Source organism: Misgurnus anguillicaudatus, chromosome 6 (genome assembly GCF_027580225.2).
Source record: "Misgurnus anguillicaudatus chromosome 6, ASM2758022v2, whole genome shotgun sequence".
NCBI lineage: Eukaryota > Metazoa > Chordata > Actinopteri > Cypriniformes > Cobitidae > Misgurnus > Misgurnus anguillicaudatus.
The window spans coordinates 29,204,453-29,219,515 of NC_073342.2; the positions used below are offsets into that span (position 1 = coordinate 29,204,453).

General features: G+C 35.0%; 3 protein-coding genes across 6 annotated transcripts in view; 2 read left to right on the forward strand and 1 right to left on the reverse strand.

The window, feature by feature from the left end:
• LOC141364365 (myelin regulatory factor-like) overlaps positions 1-806 on the forward strand; it is a 57,847-nt gene extending 57,041 nt beyond the window's left edge. For all 3 annotated transcript variants that reach the window (XM_073868958.1, XM_073868960.1, XM_073868959.1), the window contains 2 exons: positions 192-416; positions 503-806. In XM_073868958.1, the coding sequence (XP_073725059.1) occupies positions 192-416; positions 503-519 (242 nt within the window). In that variant the 3' untranslated portion in view covers positions 520-806. The remainder of the gene's footprint in view (positions 1-191; positions 417-502) is intronic.
• A 4,170-nt stretch (positions 807-4,976) lies between these two features.
• LOC141364367 (dolichyl-diphosphooligosaccharide--protein glycosyltransferase subunit TMEM258) lies at positions 4,977-6,538 on the forward strand. Its single transcript, XM_073868963.1, has 4 exons — positions 4,977-5,092; positions 5,571-5,680; positions 6,189-6,316; positions 6,394-6,538. Exons 1-3 carry the CDS (start codon positions 5,090-5,092, stop codon positions 6,313-6,315), a joined length of 240 nt encoding a protein of 79 aa, XP_073725064.1. The 5' UTR covers positions 4,977-5,089; the 3' UTR covers position 6,316; positions 6,394-6,538.
• An 890-nt stretch (positions 6,539-7,428) lies between these two features.
• On the reverse strand, positions 7,429-14,448 carry LOC141364366 (transmembrane protein 138). 2 transcript variants are annotated; one of them, XM_073868962.1, is made up of 6 exons: positions 14,233-14,448; positions 11,866-11,958; positions 11,491-11,620; positions 11,232-11,403; positions 9,328-9,403; positions 7,429-8,898 (listed from the first exon to the last, which is right to left on the reverse strand). In XM_073868962.1, exons 3-6 carry the CDS (start codon positions 11,616-11,618, stop codon positions 8,786-8,788), a joined length of 489 nt encoding a protein of 162 aa, XP_073725063.1. In that variant the 5' UTR covers positions 11,619-11,620; positions 11,866-11,958; positions 14,233-14,448; the 3' UTR covers positions 7,429-8,785. The 2 variants fall into 2 exon arrangements, with proteins under 2 accessions (XP_073725063.1, XP_073725062.1); XM_073868961.1 differs by having other exon boundaries at positions 11,491-11,958; positions 14,233-14,444.
• Between the last annotated feature and the right edge of the window lie 615 nt (positions 14,449-15,063).

Consider the following 15,063-nt stretch of genomic DNA (forward strand, 5'->3'; position numbering starts at 1 on the left):
TATATATATTGTGTTTTTACATAAATAAGTGCGTCATTGTATTAATGATACGTTGTTGTGTTACAGTTATGAAAGCTGTTCTGTTTTTGGGCCGCTGGTTTTACACTGAGGTTTATTTTCGTTGTGAAAGAGCCCATTCAAGCGTTTACATTTGATTCATATACAGTATCGTCTGTCTCTCTTTCTCTCAGACTTCAGCACTGCGCTCCCCACCCAGGCCACTGTTAACAAGAAGGCAAAGTCTCGGCCGCTGGATAAAGACGGACGCGGTAGAAACCGTCTCAGCCACACGTCGGCTCCTCTGTCCGTCAGTAAATCCAAACGGCCGCCTCAACCGCCGGAGCTCAGCGCAGCCACCAAACGCTTACCTGGAGGACAACAGCAACCACGAAGACAGCGCAGTTTAAACACACATAGTATGCACATCAATTCTAAATATATGTTTTAATATGAATACTTTTGACTGTGTTTTGATGAAAGTTTTTCTGACCTCTCTTTACAGAGCAAAACTGTATGTAGCAGTGAAGAAGAGCAAACTATTTCCCATCAGAGCTCAAAGCATAGAGTCAATATTCAGCGATTATATTTCTGTGTTCGTACATAGCGCTGGCCCTGATTCAAAGACTGTTTTATCTTGATGGGCCAATAACAATGTCTTATCCGTGTTTTGCTATGTGAAATGGATATTTGTACAAGATGAGAGGAAAATTTACATATTTCAGAAATAATTATCATTTTTTGCCACTTAGAAATTAGTTTTAACCTTACTTACACTGCAAAAAAATGACTTTTTTATTTAGAATTTTAGATATTTACACTGCAAAATGGGGTAAGCTTATTTTTCTTGAATTTAGTGTTTAGAAAAATGTTCGAGATTTGGCAGATTTTTTTGCTTGTTTTATGCACAAAATCACTTAAATTTGATATTTTTGCCTAAAAACTATAGACTTATTTTCTTAGGTCGTTTTGCTCATCAAGAAAAAGCATCTTAATTTAAGAATTATTAGATATTTTTACTGAAAACAAGACAAAAATACTAAGAATTTTTTTTCTTAAATAATTTTTTGCAGTGTAATATCTAAGAAATCTTAAATCAAGATGTATTTTCAAGCAAAATTACCTGAGAAAATAAGTCTAGTTTTTAGGCCAAAAATATACCACTTAAAGAGCACCTATTGTCCGAGTCACGTTTTTACATTTCATTTGTTGTGTTAGTGTGTATTAGTACATGTTAACGAGATGTAAAAGGTACAAATCCCAAAGTAAACAATGACGCGAGTTATCGTCTCCAACATAAATCTGTTTACTTTGACAACAACAAACACACGGACTGTAGGCAACACTTTACTTCCTGGGATTGGTGATGTAGACAAGACCGACCTTATCATAATTCCTCCCGCTTCGAACTCACAGCTTGTAAGTTAACTCCTGTTAGCATTGCAAGCAAATCTTTCAAACATGGTATACTGCAAAAAATGATTTTCAAGAAAAATATTTCTTAGTTTTTTTGTCTTGTTTTCAGTAAAAATATCAAAAAATTCTTAAATTAAGATGCCTTTTCTTAATGAGCAAAACGACCCAAGAAAATAAGTCTAGTTTTTTGACCAAAAATATAAAATCTAAGTGATTTTGTGCATAAAACAAGCAAAAAAATCTGCCAATTGGGTAAGCAAAAAAATCTGTGTTCTTAAACACTAAATTCAAGAAAAATTCAAGAGAAATCGATTCCCTGCCAATGACAAGTTTTTCATGCAATCCATATTTCTGCTATTATGCATCAAATGGCGCTCTTACCCAACTTATTAAATCCGGAAGCATCCCTTTATACCTCTGAATAGGATTTCTATCAGAAGTCTTTCACAAAAATGCTAATATCTCAGCTTTTTGCTCAAAAATTTGTATTTTTGAAGAAACCATATTTGAGAGGTGATAAAAAGAGAACAAATGAAAATAGGATAAAACTTTTTTGTTTGAAAGCAGAGGACCTGTTTGTTCATTTGATATATTGCATGTTTATATATTTAAAGAAGAACATTTTCTGGAAAATGCTGCCGTTGACTGGCAACTTTTTTTTAAAAAAAGATAGCAGGGAAAGAGTTAAACATGCATCTAAAATAGCATGCTCGAGTGGGTACTTATTTTGAATAAGTATATCGAGGTCAAAACAGTAGATGAATCTGTGTAGTATGAATGAAATCTGGACGTCCTACATACGCCATATTGTCATTGTCATGTGACCCAACAGCATTAGTTATGTCATGTCATCTCCATTCACTAATCCTTTCCCATAGCCTCATGGGATAGTTAAGTGGTCATCAAATACAGCCGGACTACTGTGAGTACTGTAAATTTTGACATACTTTTTTTGTCATATAGCATTTCTTCCCTATTATATAGTAGAAAAGTATGCAATTTTGAATGCAGCCTCTCTCGCTGTACTACTTTTTTGAGTTAAACTCCACTACCGCATCATAAAATTCACTTAAAGGTGCAGTGTGTAACTTTTATAAGGATCTTTTGACAGAAATGCAATATAAAATACATAACTATATTTTCAGTGTGTATAAAGACCTTTCATAATGAACCCTTATGTTTTAATTACCTTAGAAGAGATGTTTTTATCTACATACACCAAAGGAACATGGAGTCGCCATTTTGTGCCGCCATGTTTTTACAGAAGCCCTTAACGGACAAACTTTTTTCTACCATGTTATCTCCGAAGATGACATGTTTGTCTGGTGGCGTCTACCGTAGCTTCTCTATGCATTTCGGTAAACAGTGGACTGAAACGTTGGTTGAAATTCGTAACCTCACCTCTAGATGCCGCTAAAATTTACACACTGCACCTTTAAACACACAAAGGAGCCCAGGAACAATGGCGTAGGTCTTTGATAAAAACATGAAAATATGTATAGCTAAAAGTATGAGCAACAGTTATAGTGTACACTGCAGATCTAAACACCCGTGTCTTGTCTTAACTAGCCATTCAAATAGTTATTTTGTGGTATCAGATGGTTTGATGTGTTGTTTTCGTACCATCTGTCATTGTACTGGACCATCTCACACACTCTTTGTATTTTTCTTTGATCATTTATACACTGGAAATGGCTTTAACTGCACCAACAGGCTCATTATTACTGATAAATTTACCTCATTCACATGTTTTGCCATATCTAATATAGAGAAAATGTGTTCATCCTGAGAACATCTGGCTGTATGCAAATATATAATGAACAATTTAGAAAGACAATACATGGTAAAGTAGACAATTCAGGAATAAATTGAACAAATAAAAGAGAGATTAGTGAGTATTAGGAGTAAAACTAGATACTGGATTTGTGTTAGTTGGAGCCACTGGATTTCTCTAGGCAACTGGAATGACTTCACACTGGAAAAAACAACAAAACCACTTTGAAAGTCAAACACTGGCTAAAAAACTGGATCATTTTACTATCGTTTTAAAAAAACCTTTATACTCATTCATTAGTCAGGAAACTCTTTCACACTTTACAGACTTTATATACAACACTCCTTATGTCAACGTGTGTAACATTACTTTATTTTCGTTACTGCTTTTACTGGAATTTACACATTTTTACATTTCATCTTAACCACGGCATTTTACTTTGTATACTTAGAGTGTACATAGTATTCTATATATACTTATACTATATATAAGCCTTAACCAATACTTTTGTTTAAAATAAATCTTTGTGGTCCTCTGAACAGTATATATGCAGTATATCTTGTATAGTTTATTATTGGTTTTAAATCTAACTGTGAACAAGATAACACCAAGTTAGTGTCGCTCAAAAGAAACTTTATTAGACAATGCTCCAATTTTTTTCACTAAACAGAAACCTGTCGATTTATTATAATTTCATTTTTAATAATGAAATTACCATAAATTTCATCTTTATTTTGTCTCTTATTCCTATACTTTGTACATTTCAGTGCCTTATTTGATGTCTCTTTGTTACATTTCTGTTGTGCGTTTCATTTTCTTTTAATATTAATAACATTTTGTTGTTATAGTAATTGTATGAAACAAGGTAAGCCATAATGTAGTTTTTGTATAAGGCTGGGTGATATGTGATTACGTTAGTCAAGTGTTGATTGAAAATGCACTAAAATTACAATTTATAATACTTTTTTTTTTATAAAACACTAATGGGTGATACTGATTTTCAAAAACATTTGGTATGATCTTTCAAAATCTAATATATGTTATTTTTTAATTCATTTGTGCACAAAATCACACATATATGATCCTGTCTCGAATAAACCAGCCTCATGTGACTCAAGCACTTCCAAACTATGCACTGTAAATAAATATGTTGTTTATCTAATGTCATGGCTGTTTAAATACTGTGTAATATACAAAACCTATTGTTTTTTTTTCTTGTGAGAATGCAGGTTTTTGTTATAATCCATATATCTTTCATTATGTACAAACATGTTGAATTGTTTCCTTTCCACTCTTTAAATAATGACATTTAATTTACTACATTAGTTTGTACTTTTTAACACATTAGGAAAAAAATCTGTGCTCTCATTTTAAATTTTAAATAGGATAAAACTTTTTTTGATAATTTGGGTGTGGTCATTCATAGTATTTCAACAAAAACTGTATTTTTCTCGGTTGTCTGTCTTAATTTTATCCTTAGGCTTTAAGCACTAAAATGTTTAATCGTTTAATTAAAACATTTAATTAATGTTTAATTAAAAGTTTAATCGTTCTTAAGCTGCTTGTGTTTATCAGTCTTAACATTTTCTTTTTTTTGTATTCTTCTTTCTTGTATTGTTGATATTCATTATTTTTAGTTCAACTGCATAATTTGTCTCACTTTTTCACATGTATGATGTGTACTGATGACATAATATGAATGCATGACGGTGATACATGAATTAAATAAATATTTTTTCTGGATACTAAAGGAAATTATTATCTGCCTCATTATCAGGACTTTTGCGTCAAGACTTTTATTTTAGTTGCGCCGGTCAGTCACTCCTCTTCCGGTCACTCTTAACTTACGTGGCTGTTGCTGCTTTTCTTCCGGTTTGACAGATTTACTCTACCTGTCACACGATGGTAAGCTGTTTTCAGAGCTATTTATTAATTTCTCAAACACTTTTGCTGTAAAATATATATTTTAACTGCACGTAATGCTGCTAGTGTTCGCGTTAATCTCTTTTGCTAATAATCTCAAAGCTACGTTTTGACAGCAGCGTTAGCATTAGCTGTTAGCTACAGTTTATAGTCTGATATCGGCTGATGATGTTGCACAGATATTAATCCCATAAACGCGCGTATCAGCTGTAAAATAGTGCAGGTTATATAGATATGTTATATTTAACACACATACTGATTAAATGTATACTTTGTGAGTCGCATTGGATAAAAGCGTCTGCCAAATGTAATAAATGTAAATGTTTTACTAGTGGTTGTCTACTCTTTTAGCTCTTTAATAATAGTTGGAAATGTGCAAAACGTGATTTTAATATACAGAGCACGTCAGTGGGATGTTTAAATTAATTTTTAATAAATGTTTACCGTGTGTTTTGTGCAGGAGTTGGAAGCTATGACGAGATACACGAGCCCGGTAAATCCGGCGGTGTTTCCCCATCTGACTGTAGTGCTGCTGGCCATCGGCATGTTCTTCACAGCCTGGTTTTTTGTGTATCCTTTATTTCTGACAGATGTGCCATTACTTGATCAAACTAAACCCCTTTTTTCACCTGCTATCAACATCAGAGTGATTATATAACTTGCAATCATACACAGAGAAACACACACACACCAAATTTTTAAGATCATTAAAAATACAAACATTTGAAAAAGCAGCAAATAATGACTTTGAACACCAAATGTACCTGCAATTATATAATCACCCAACAGGTTTGCAGACATCACTCACATTTTTTGACATTGGCCATATAAAGATGCTTTATATAAAGAGTTTTTTTTTAAAGCTGCACACAGCAGGCAAAATGTTCTATTTGTTTTTCTTCATGCAGTGATAGTCCCTAAATGTAGTTGGATCAAATTGCATCTCAAAAATACATTATCTTGTTTACTATGTATTTAGTGCTGTCCACATCTGATTGAATTTTGGGTTCAGAAATATGAAATATAACTTTATCTTTAAAAAAATCTATTAATATTTGCATCCTTAACACACCTTTAGATATGAAGTAACGTCCACAAAATACACACGAGACGTGTACAAAGAGCTGCTTATTTCTCTGGTCGCGTCGCTCTTCATGGGTTTTGGAGTTCTTTTCCTCTTGCTTTGGGTTGGCATTTATGTCTGATGTGAGTATTTAGAGCCCAGCCCTGCATTAATATCATGCTTTTTATTTTTGAAGCAACTACATAAGTGTCTTTTTCAGGTTTTGGCAGTGGATCACGACACATACAGCTGAACATTCCGGGTTTATCAGAGCATTACAGAGACGAGCACCAGAATCTTGGGTTGGAGTTTGAACTGGGTTAATCTTTCACAAATAAAAACTGTTTTTGTTATAAAATAAAAAATGGTTCTGTGTTTTTGAATGTATGCATTTTCTGTATATATTTAGCCCCATTAGTGTGTAGTTGTGACTTTTTGGTAACTCAAGAGTGTTTTTCTTTTACTTCACAAGTCATTCTGAAGCATAATATCACACTTATTCTACTACATTTCACATTAAATATCATTTAATACTTACTTTTAAGTTTTGGGTACAAGTAAGGGAGTACTAGATTTTTAATGTACTTAAGTATACCGGGTAAAAAACAACTTATGAAATGTAGTGGAGTGAAAAGTATCATGTTTTGGATTGTAGTGAAGTAAAAGTTTGCCAAACACAAAAATCTAATAAAAAGTACAGATACTTGAGTAAAATAAAAATACCCAAGTACTTTACACCTCTTCAGGTAAACGAATGTGTTGATGAATCATCCCAAATTCCAACTTTCAGTCATGGTCAACAGGGGTCAGTGTTGCTGTTGTGACAAATATAACTTTAGGCTAATCTAATAATCTAACTGCTTTAAAACATATTGATACTCATGTAAAACATTTAAACAACAGTGAAGCAATACGTTATATATTTCTGTCTTTATTACTGACGCATCATAGCCTTTCTGAACATTAATAAAACACCAGTCAATCAAAAACATATGAGGCATTGCTTTTATCTACAGACTATGATTAATAAACATTAATACATAAACAAACCTATCCTTTACTCACCTGCAGTATGTAGAGATTACCAAATGGTGTCATGAGATTATCAAATGGATATTTTGGCACACTTTACAATTCTGTTCATCCACACCTGTTGACATTGATGAATGCAATTGAAAACGAATTGGCTCGATAGGCCACATCGCATGATTTCAATCCTCCTTACGACACACTTCTTTAATTATTGCAATAGCCATGAATGTAAAATGTCTATTTATTTATCCAGGCAACAGACTTTCACATCTTAACTACATACAGACCAGCTGAGCTGTTAAACGTTCAAAATCTGACTGGTACCCATTCAAAAATACACCTTGTACCAAATGTATACATATCTGTACCTAAATGGTATATTAGGACCTTTATAAAGTGACAGAGCTTTTGTACAATTATTTTTGAGAGTGTAGAGGTCCTAACATATAACAAAATAAATAAGCCGGTGTAAGTAAGTTGATGAAAAGGGTAAGTCAGCTGTGTATTTGATAAAGGAGTGTGCTATTTATGTCCAGCAGGCTGTTTGTGGTGTGTAATACCCCAATCCCAGTTTAATCTCACAGATCAGAATAGAGCAGTCTGTCTAATCTAAAGCCTTAAAATAAACCTGAAACACAGACAGTAAGATTGTACCTTGACAATTTCCTCTATCGTCATCACGAGTCAACGAGTGACGTACAATGAAAAGAAAGTCTTTTTACAATGTCAGCATTGATACGAATAACTGCACTGATGCTATATTAGAAACTGTGATGTTTAATCTCTTTGCATAAAGTTTGGAAAAGTGAGGCACTTTGTTTATGCTTGCTAATATTTAAAGAATTCAGAGTTTGAAGAATGTGTTTTTTAATGCTTGGAGGACCTTTGTAAAAACATTCATTCATTCTTCAAACCTGCCAGTCCTCTCTGCAGTGTCACATGAGGGATGGAGCCTTGTGTAAAAATATTTACAAACAATATTTTAAAAATTTCTTTACAAAACATCCAAGTCAAGAAAACAAAGATTCCTCAAACCGATCCAACTCAATTTCCACAAAAATCTGTACAATCAAATCACTGCTGTCAGCCGTAATCCAAAACTATTACTATATACACACTGGGCGTTTTACAACTGCGAGTGATTCAGATAAAACAACACAATGGTCAATTTTGTGGAGCTGGTAGGTGTGGAAAGGACAAATTTTCCTTTTCATTTGATTGTCATTAAAACTTATAAAATCCCTGAAGAGTTTGATCTGTAAACACATAACTTTAACCTTTACACCGCAGTAAAATGATCAAAACGTTCAGACATCAGTTTTCACTGTGACATAAATTGGTCACTTTTCCTTATTTTTAGACGGAGAAAAGGATCCATCTTGTGTCCCATGAGCGCTATTTGGTCTCTTTCCTTGCAATAAAGTTTTGCAGGAGTCCTCGTTTCGTCTGTCTTGAAATCTCTGAAGAACAATCATTCGTTTTTAACAGAAGATCCAGCATCCAAAATCTATCGGCAGTAATGTTCCTCTTGTATCTCTTCAGTGTTTTATTCTGTATTCTTGTAAACCACACAGACCCGTTCACTGTCGAGCTCTAGCAAACGCATCCCGGAGCCACGGAGAGTCCTCGTAAAGTCTGGGATCGCCCAGGTATTCAGATGTGCGTTTGTAGAAGTAGTAATACAACACAGCGGCTGAAATTAGGCATAAAAAGCATTAATAGACAAATAAAAAAACATTAAAACTTTATTTAAATGACTAGCAGAATGTTTGCAATATATTCAGTCAAATTAAAATGTTATGTAGTATGTGAACAGTATATACAAAAAATAATTATACACAATGATCATAACTACCGGTATGTAGTCTATATTTAAAATAAGTTAAAGACTGGCTGGTGTAAAAAGGGCATTTTTCTCGGTTTCAGTGTTTGCGTAGTTACTCCACTTAGCTTTTGGAGGGCAGTATAATAATTAAAGAATACAAAACTGATTTTGTGTAGTGTCTTAATAGAAAGAAACGTTAAATCCAACAGAAGGGATTAAGAGATTCTTTACATTGTTGACAGTGACCTTTGCCTGAAATCCAATCATGTTTTGGCAAAAGTTTCACGGTTGGCTTACCGAGTCTCTGGAATACAAAGAGAACCTGCAGGCCATCCGTCCACATGAAACGATTCGAATCCATCCACCTCAGATTCTGACAGAAATATAAAACAGTACATGAAAATCATGCAGATATTTTTTTTATAATTTGAGAAAAATTGTCCTTAAGAGAATACATTTGCATGAAAAAATTTGTTCCTGATGAGTTTTTATGTTATTCTGTAGTACCGTGATATCCACTAGATGGCGCACTTACCCAATTTATAAAAAAACTGAAGCCAAAAACGTTATTTATTAATTTTAAACTCTATGTATGTTTTGATAATCGTTCTGAATCTGATCCCTAACAAAATTATTTTACAAAAATGTTATTATTTCAGCTTTTTGCTAAGAAATTGATATTTTTGAAAAAAATACCCATATTTAACTCTTTCCCTGCCAGCCAGCGCTAGCATTTTTCATTTATTTTTTACAAAAGTTAATGCATTCCAGAAAATGTTCTTCTTTAAATATCTAAACATATAATCAAATGAAAGAACTGACCTTCTGCTTTCAAACAAAAAAGACCGTTTCATCCTACCTTCATTAATTCTCTTGTAATCACCTCTCAAACATGGGTAGGTTTCTTCAAAAACACCCAATTTTGAGCAAAAAGCTAAGATAATTCCATTTTTGCAAAGGACTTTTGATAGAGATCAGATGCAGAGCGATCTTTAAAACATACACAGAGTTCTTTCTCATTCACGTGAGGCGCTACTTCCGGGTTGTAGAAGTTGCGGTGGATAATAGCAGTATTGCAGAAAGACGGAAAATCTCGTCATTGGCGGAGAAGCGGTTTCTCTTAATTGACGAGATATCTCGTCAATGGCGGCGAAAGAGTTAATCACCTCTCAAATATGGGTAGGTTTTAACCTTTCTAAAGCAACACTAAAGAGTTTTTTTTACCTAAAAATAACGTTTCCAAAAAAGTTTCAGTCGTTCATCCACTCGAAACAGGGTGAACGGCACTTTTACATTCGCTTTGCAGCCTCTATCGGCCAAAACCGCACTAAAGAGTTTCCAACCGTCGGGTCGCGGTCCTGTAGTTCGAGTGAAAACTACAAAAACTTGCTTTACGGCAGACCTAGAATCCAATCAGAGCCAGCTTTGCTGCAGTAGGCTAAATTATTTACGACAGTGGTAATGAACAATTCCGCTTCCAACCTGTAGGGGGAGCAAAGAGCAAAAACTCTTTAGTGTTGCTTTAAAACATACATTAACCAATCAGGAGCTTGCTCTAGTAGTGACGTAATTACAGGAAGCGAGCAGAGTTGCAGAAGCCCCTCCCATGGTGCAAATTTCGGCGTGAAGGTCTCGGTGACTAGAATTTCACGCGCGAATGAAGCGAGTAAACTCAAACTGTTCAAGCGACAAACTAGGCGCAGTAGACGAGATTTTGATGCCTGGTGTGAACCCACGGTTAAAGGCACAATATGGCATTTTCACCACTAGAGGTCGCCATAATTGTAAAGTAATTAAATTTACTTGCATAACCATTTTACTATAACATAACCTAACAGAGTGGTTTAGTAGAAAAAACAGATTAGTGTGATCGTAGCTTAAAGTACTACTTATATATACAACGCTGTACAGATACATTTTGGATACTCTGATGTCATAGGCCGATCGGTCTGTGCAGTGCTGCATAAAGTTAAATAAATCTATGATTTCTACCACAGTAAAACCAAGGATAATGTGGAGACGACATCATTAACAGGCGACCCTATGAACAGGGACGGAGCGCTTATAAAAAATACATAATACTGTGCTAGTAGTTTTTTGAAAAAAATAAATGCCTTTAAATTTTTTAAATGCTAATGTTGTATGGAGGTCAGTCTGTCATTATAAACACTTTAGATAAAGGTGAATGTGTGTATACGCACCATGACCCAGCAGTGAAAGCAGATGCTGAGAGTCAGATAGAGAGCAGACAGTATGAGCAGTGCTCTGAATCTCTCCAGTAACAGTGACACGAGCCCCACCTGGAACACGTACGTGTTAAACATCATGAGAAGAATGATGATGACATTAAACAAGATGCCGATGTCCTGGATTCTGCAGGGAGAGACAGAAGACCGTATAATAACAAGTGCATGTAACATCACTGTATATCACCTAACGTGCAATAGATAATACACTCACATAAACAGGACTAGTTGGATGACCGGGGCGGCCCGCAGGAGTTCGCTGAATGAGTTGACAAACAGGTCAAAGGTTAGCAGTGCTAACTGGATAAGTAACACCAGCGAGTAGTTATTGGTCTGAAGCATCTCTGCAGTGATATAGAGTCATACGGAGAGGAGGAACTCCAGAATATACGAACACGCTGAAGTACCACAGTCTTCCTCCATAAACAAACTCTTGAGGTTTAGTCTTCATCAGATATTTCACATGAAGATATTTACATTTCTCGTCTCGTTTCTAGGTGCTCCATAGAAATGAAAGACAGAAAGGAAGGATGATTCCTGGAATTGTTCCATAGACTCCAAGCGTTCGGTTATCTAAGCAACAATCACACTGGAGAATATCTGGAGGATTCCCAAATGAATATTCAAAGTTCTTTCCTCATTCCAGCATTTTCATTGGTCAAGATCTTCACACATCCTTTTCCTGCAAGAAAAAAACAATCATCACTAAAAATCTATCTATCTCTCTGTCTCCCTACCTGTCTGTGTTTCTATCTTTCTATTTATTTACCTAGCTACCTACCTGTCTGTCTACCCACTTCTGTGTCTATATACTTCTCTGTCTATCCATCCATCTAGCTATTTATCTACCTACCTCTGTGTCTGTCCACTCCTCTATCTGTCTACCTATCTATCTCTCTGTCTACCTGTCTGTCTGTCTGTCTGTATATCTATCTACCTACCTACCTACCACTCTACTTACCTGTCTGTCTACCCACTTCTTTGTATATCCATCCAGCCATCCATCCATCCATCTACCTATCTACCTTTCTGTATATCTACCTGTCTGTCTGTCTATTTATCTACCTACCTGTCTGTCTACCCACTTCTGTGTCTATCTACCTCTCTGTCTGTCTATTTATCTACCTACCTGTCTGTCTACCCACTTCTGTGTCTGTCTACCTCTCTGTCTATCCATCCCTCTAGCTAGATATCTACCTACCTACCTGTCTATCTATCTACCTACCTCTGTGTCTATCCACTTCTCTATCTATCTATCTATCTATCTATCTATCTATCTATCTATCTATCTATCTATCTATCTATCTATCTATCTATCTATCTATCTATCTATCTATCTATCTATCTATCTATCTATCTATCTATCTGTCTATCTGTCTATCTACCTGTCTGTCTATTTATTTATCTACCTACCTACCTACCAACCTACCTGTCTACCCTCTTCTGTGTCTATCTACCTCTCTGTCTGTCTATTTATCTACCTGCCTGTCTGTCTACCCACTTCTGTGTCTGTCTACCTCTCTGTCTATCCAACCTATCTATCTATCCAACCTATCTATCTATCCAACCTATCCAACCTATCTATCTATCTATCTATCTATCTATCTATCTATCTATCTATCTATCTATCTATCTATCTACATTTGTGTCTATTTACTTCTCTATCTATCTATCTGTCTGTCTGTCTGTCTGTCTGTCTGTCTGTCTGTCTGTCTGTCTGTCTGTCTGTCTGTCTGTCTGTCTGTCTGTCTGCCCACTTCTGTGTCTATCTACTTCTCTGTCTAACCATCCATCCTACCTGCCTATCTATCTAGCTACTTCTGTGTCTATTCACTTCTCTATCTATCTATCTATCTATCTATCTATCTATCTATCTATCTATCTATCTATCTATCTATCTATCTATCTATCTATCTATCTATCTCTTTCTGTCTGTCTATTTATCTACCTACCTACCTACCTGTCTACCCACTTCTGTGTCTATCTACCTCTCTGTCTGTCTATTTATCTACCTGCCTGTCTGTCTACCCACTTCTGTGTCTGTCTACCTCTCTGTCTATCCAACCTATCTATCTATCCAACCTATCTATCTATCCGTCTATCTATCTATCTATCTATCTATCTGTCTGTCTGTCTGTCTGTCTACCCACTTCTGTGTCTATCTACTTCTCTGTCTAACCATCTATCCTACCTGCCTATCTATCTAGCTACTTCTGTGTCTATTCACTTCTCTATCTATCCATCCATCCATCCATCCATCCATCCATCCATCCATCCATCCATCCATCCATCCATCCATCCATCTCTTTCTATCTACCTATCTGTCTGTCTACCTAAAAATGTATTAATAAAGGAATAGAATATCTATCTATCTGCCTACCTGTTTATATGTCTATCTGCCTGTCTATATAGTATCTATCAAACTCTGAGTTAAATTCCTGCAACATTAGGTTGTCTAAATAGCAGACGGAGGTTGCAGAGGTCATGCAGGGGATTATGGGTTAATTTCACTGAGTGCACGAGGAGTTGAGATGTTCTTGTCCGCTAATCTCTGATTCAAAACTCCACAGAGTCTAAACAGATTACTGAACAGAGACAACAACATATCAACTTTCATTACACAACAACTTTCAGCATTCAGCACGTTTACTGTAGTAAATGTGGTTAACTTGTGTGTAATGACGGAGGGAGGCTTCTTTCTTTCTGTCACGTGCAATGTTGTAGCCGTCTGTTTACCAACACGTTAGCAAAGCAGATAAATGTTAGGTTTTTCTGTAACTGTGTGTGTCTATATACTAAGATAAGGCATTCAAAAACATAACAGTTTTCAACTTTTTATAGGGATAAACCTTAAGAGATAAGCCGTTTGTGTAGTCTGGCCAACAGCTAACTAGCTAACTGCTAAGCAAACACAGATATGTAAACTACAGTGGATTTTCTTTAAAATGTTTCTTACCTGTGCAGTTAAAACTTCAGCATTCATTTGTCTGAAATCCGTAAAACTATTTGGAAGTCCGTCTGAATGCTAAAATCGTTCTCATTTCTTGTGATTTTACGGGACCGTTGGTGATTTGAGCTGATCGGGACACACGGAGCACGAGCCGCTATTGCGTCGCTCATGGCAACGGCGCGAGGCCGAGGACCGCGTTACCGTAATGACTGAAATAAAGAGAACATGTAACCGGCAAACTTGTTATAAAAAATGAGTAAAATAAATTTTGTTAAATATGTTTTAATTATTCCAAGGATTTTTTTTGTTTATAGTAAAAAATAAATAAATGAACGTACAGAAATCACAAGAGATACTGTTCAGTCTAAAACATCAAAATAAAAGTTTGAAAGTAAAAATAAAGGTAAATTCCTTAACTAAATGTACAAATGATACATAAATGATGCATTAAAAGTAATAATATAATACAATAGAAAAACAAGTAAAATAAATTAAAATAAACACAAATTAAATTAATAAAAGTTTTTAAAAAAGCGTAAGTTAAAATCTGTTGATTTTATAACGGGATAATTTTATTCAGTAACAGAGATGTTTAAACTGCTTTTGTGTTGCAAATCGAGCATAAGGGGTAATAAAATAACTTTAAACAATAAGGAAAAGCCTAAAGTTTTTGGGGTTATGCCTTTCATTGTGTATGAAAAATATTAACCGTCTCATCCATCTCTTTCAACCCATAATCCTAATACAATAAGAGTACATCTGTTATCTCAATAATACAAAAAATGCTATAAATTGAGAATTTTTAAATAAAAGTACGTCTTTATTATAAACAATGTG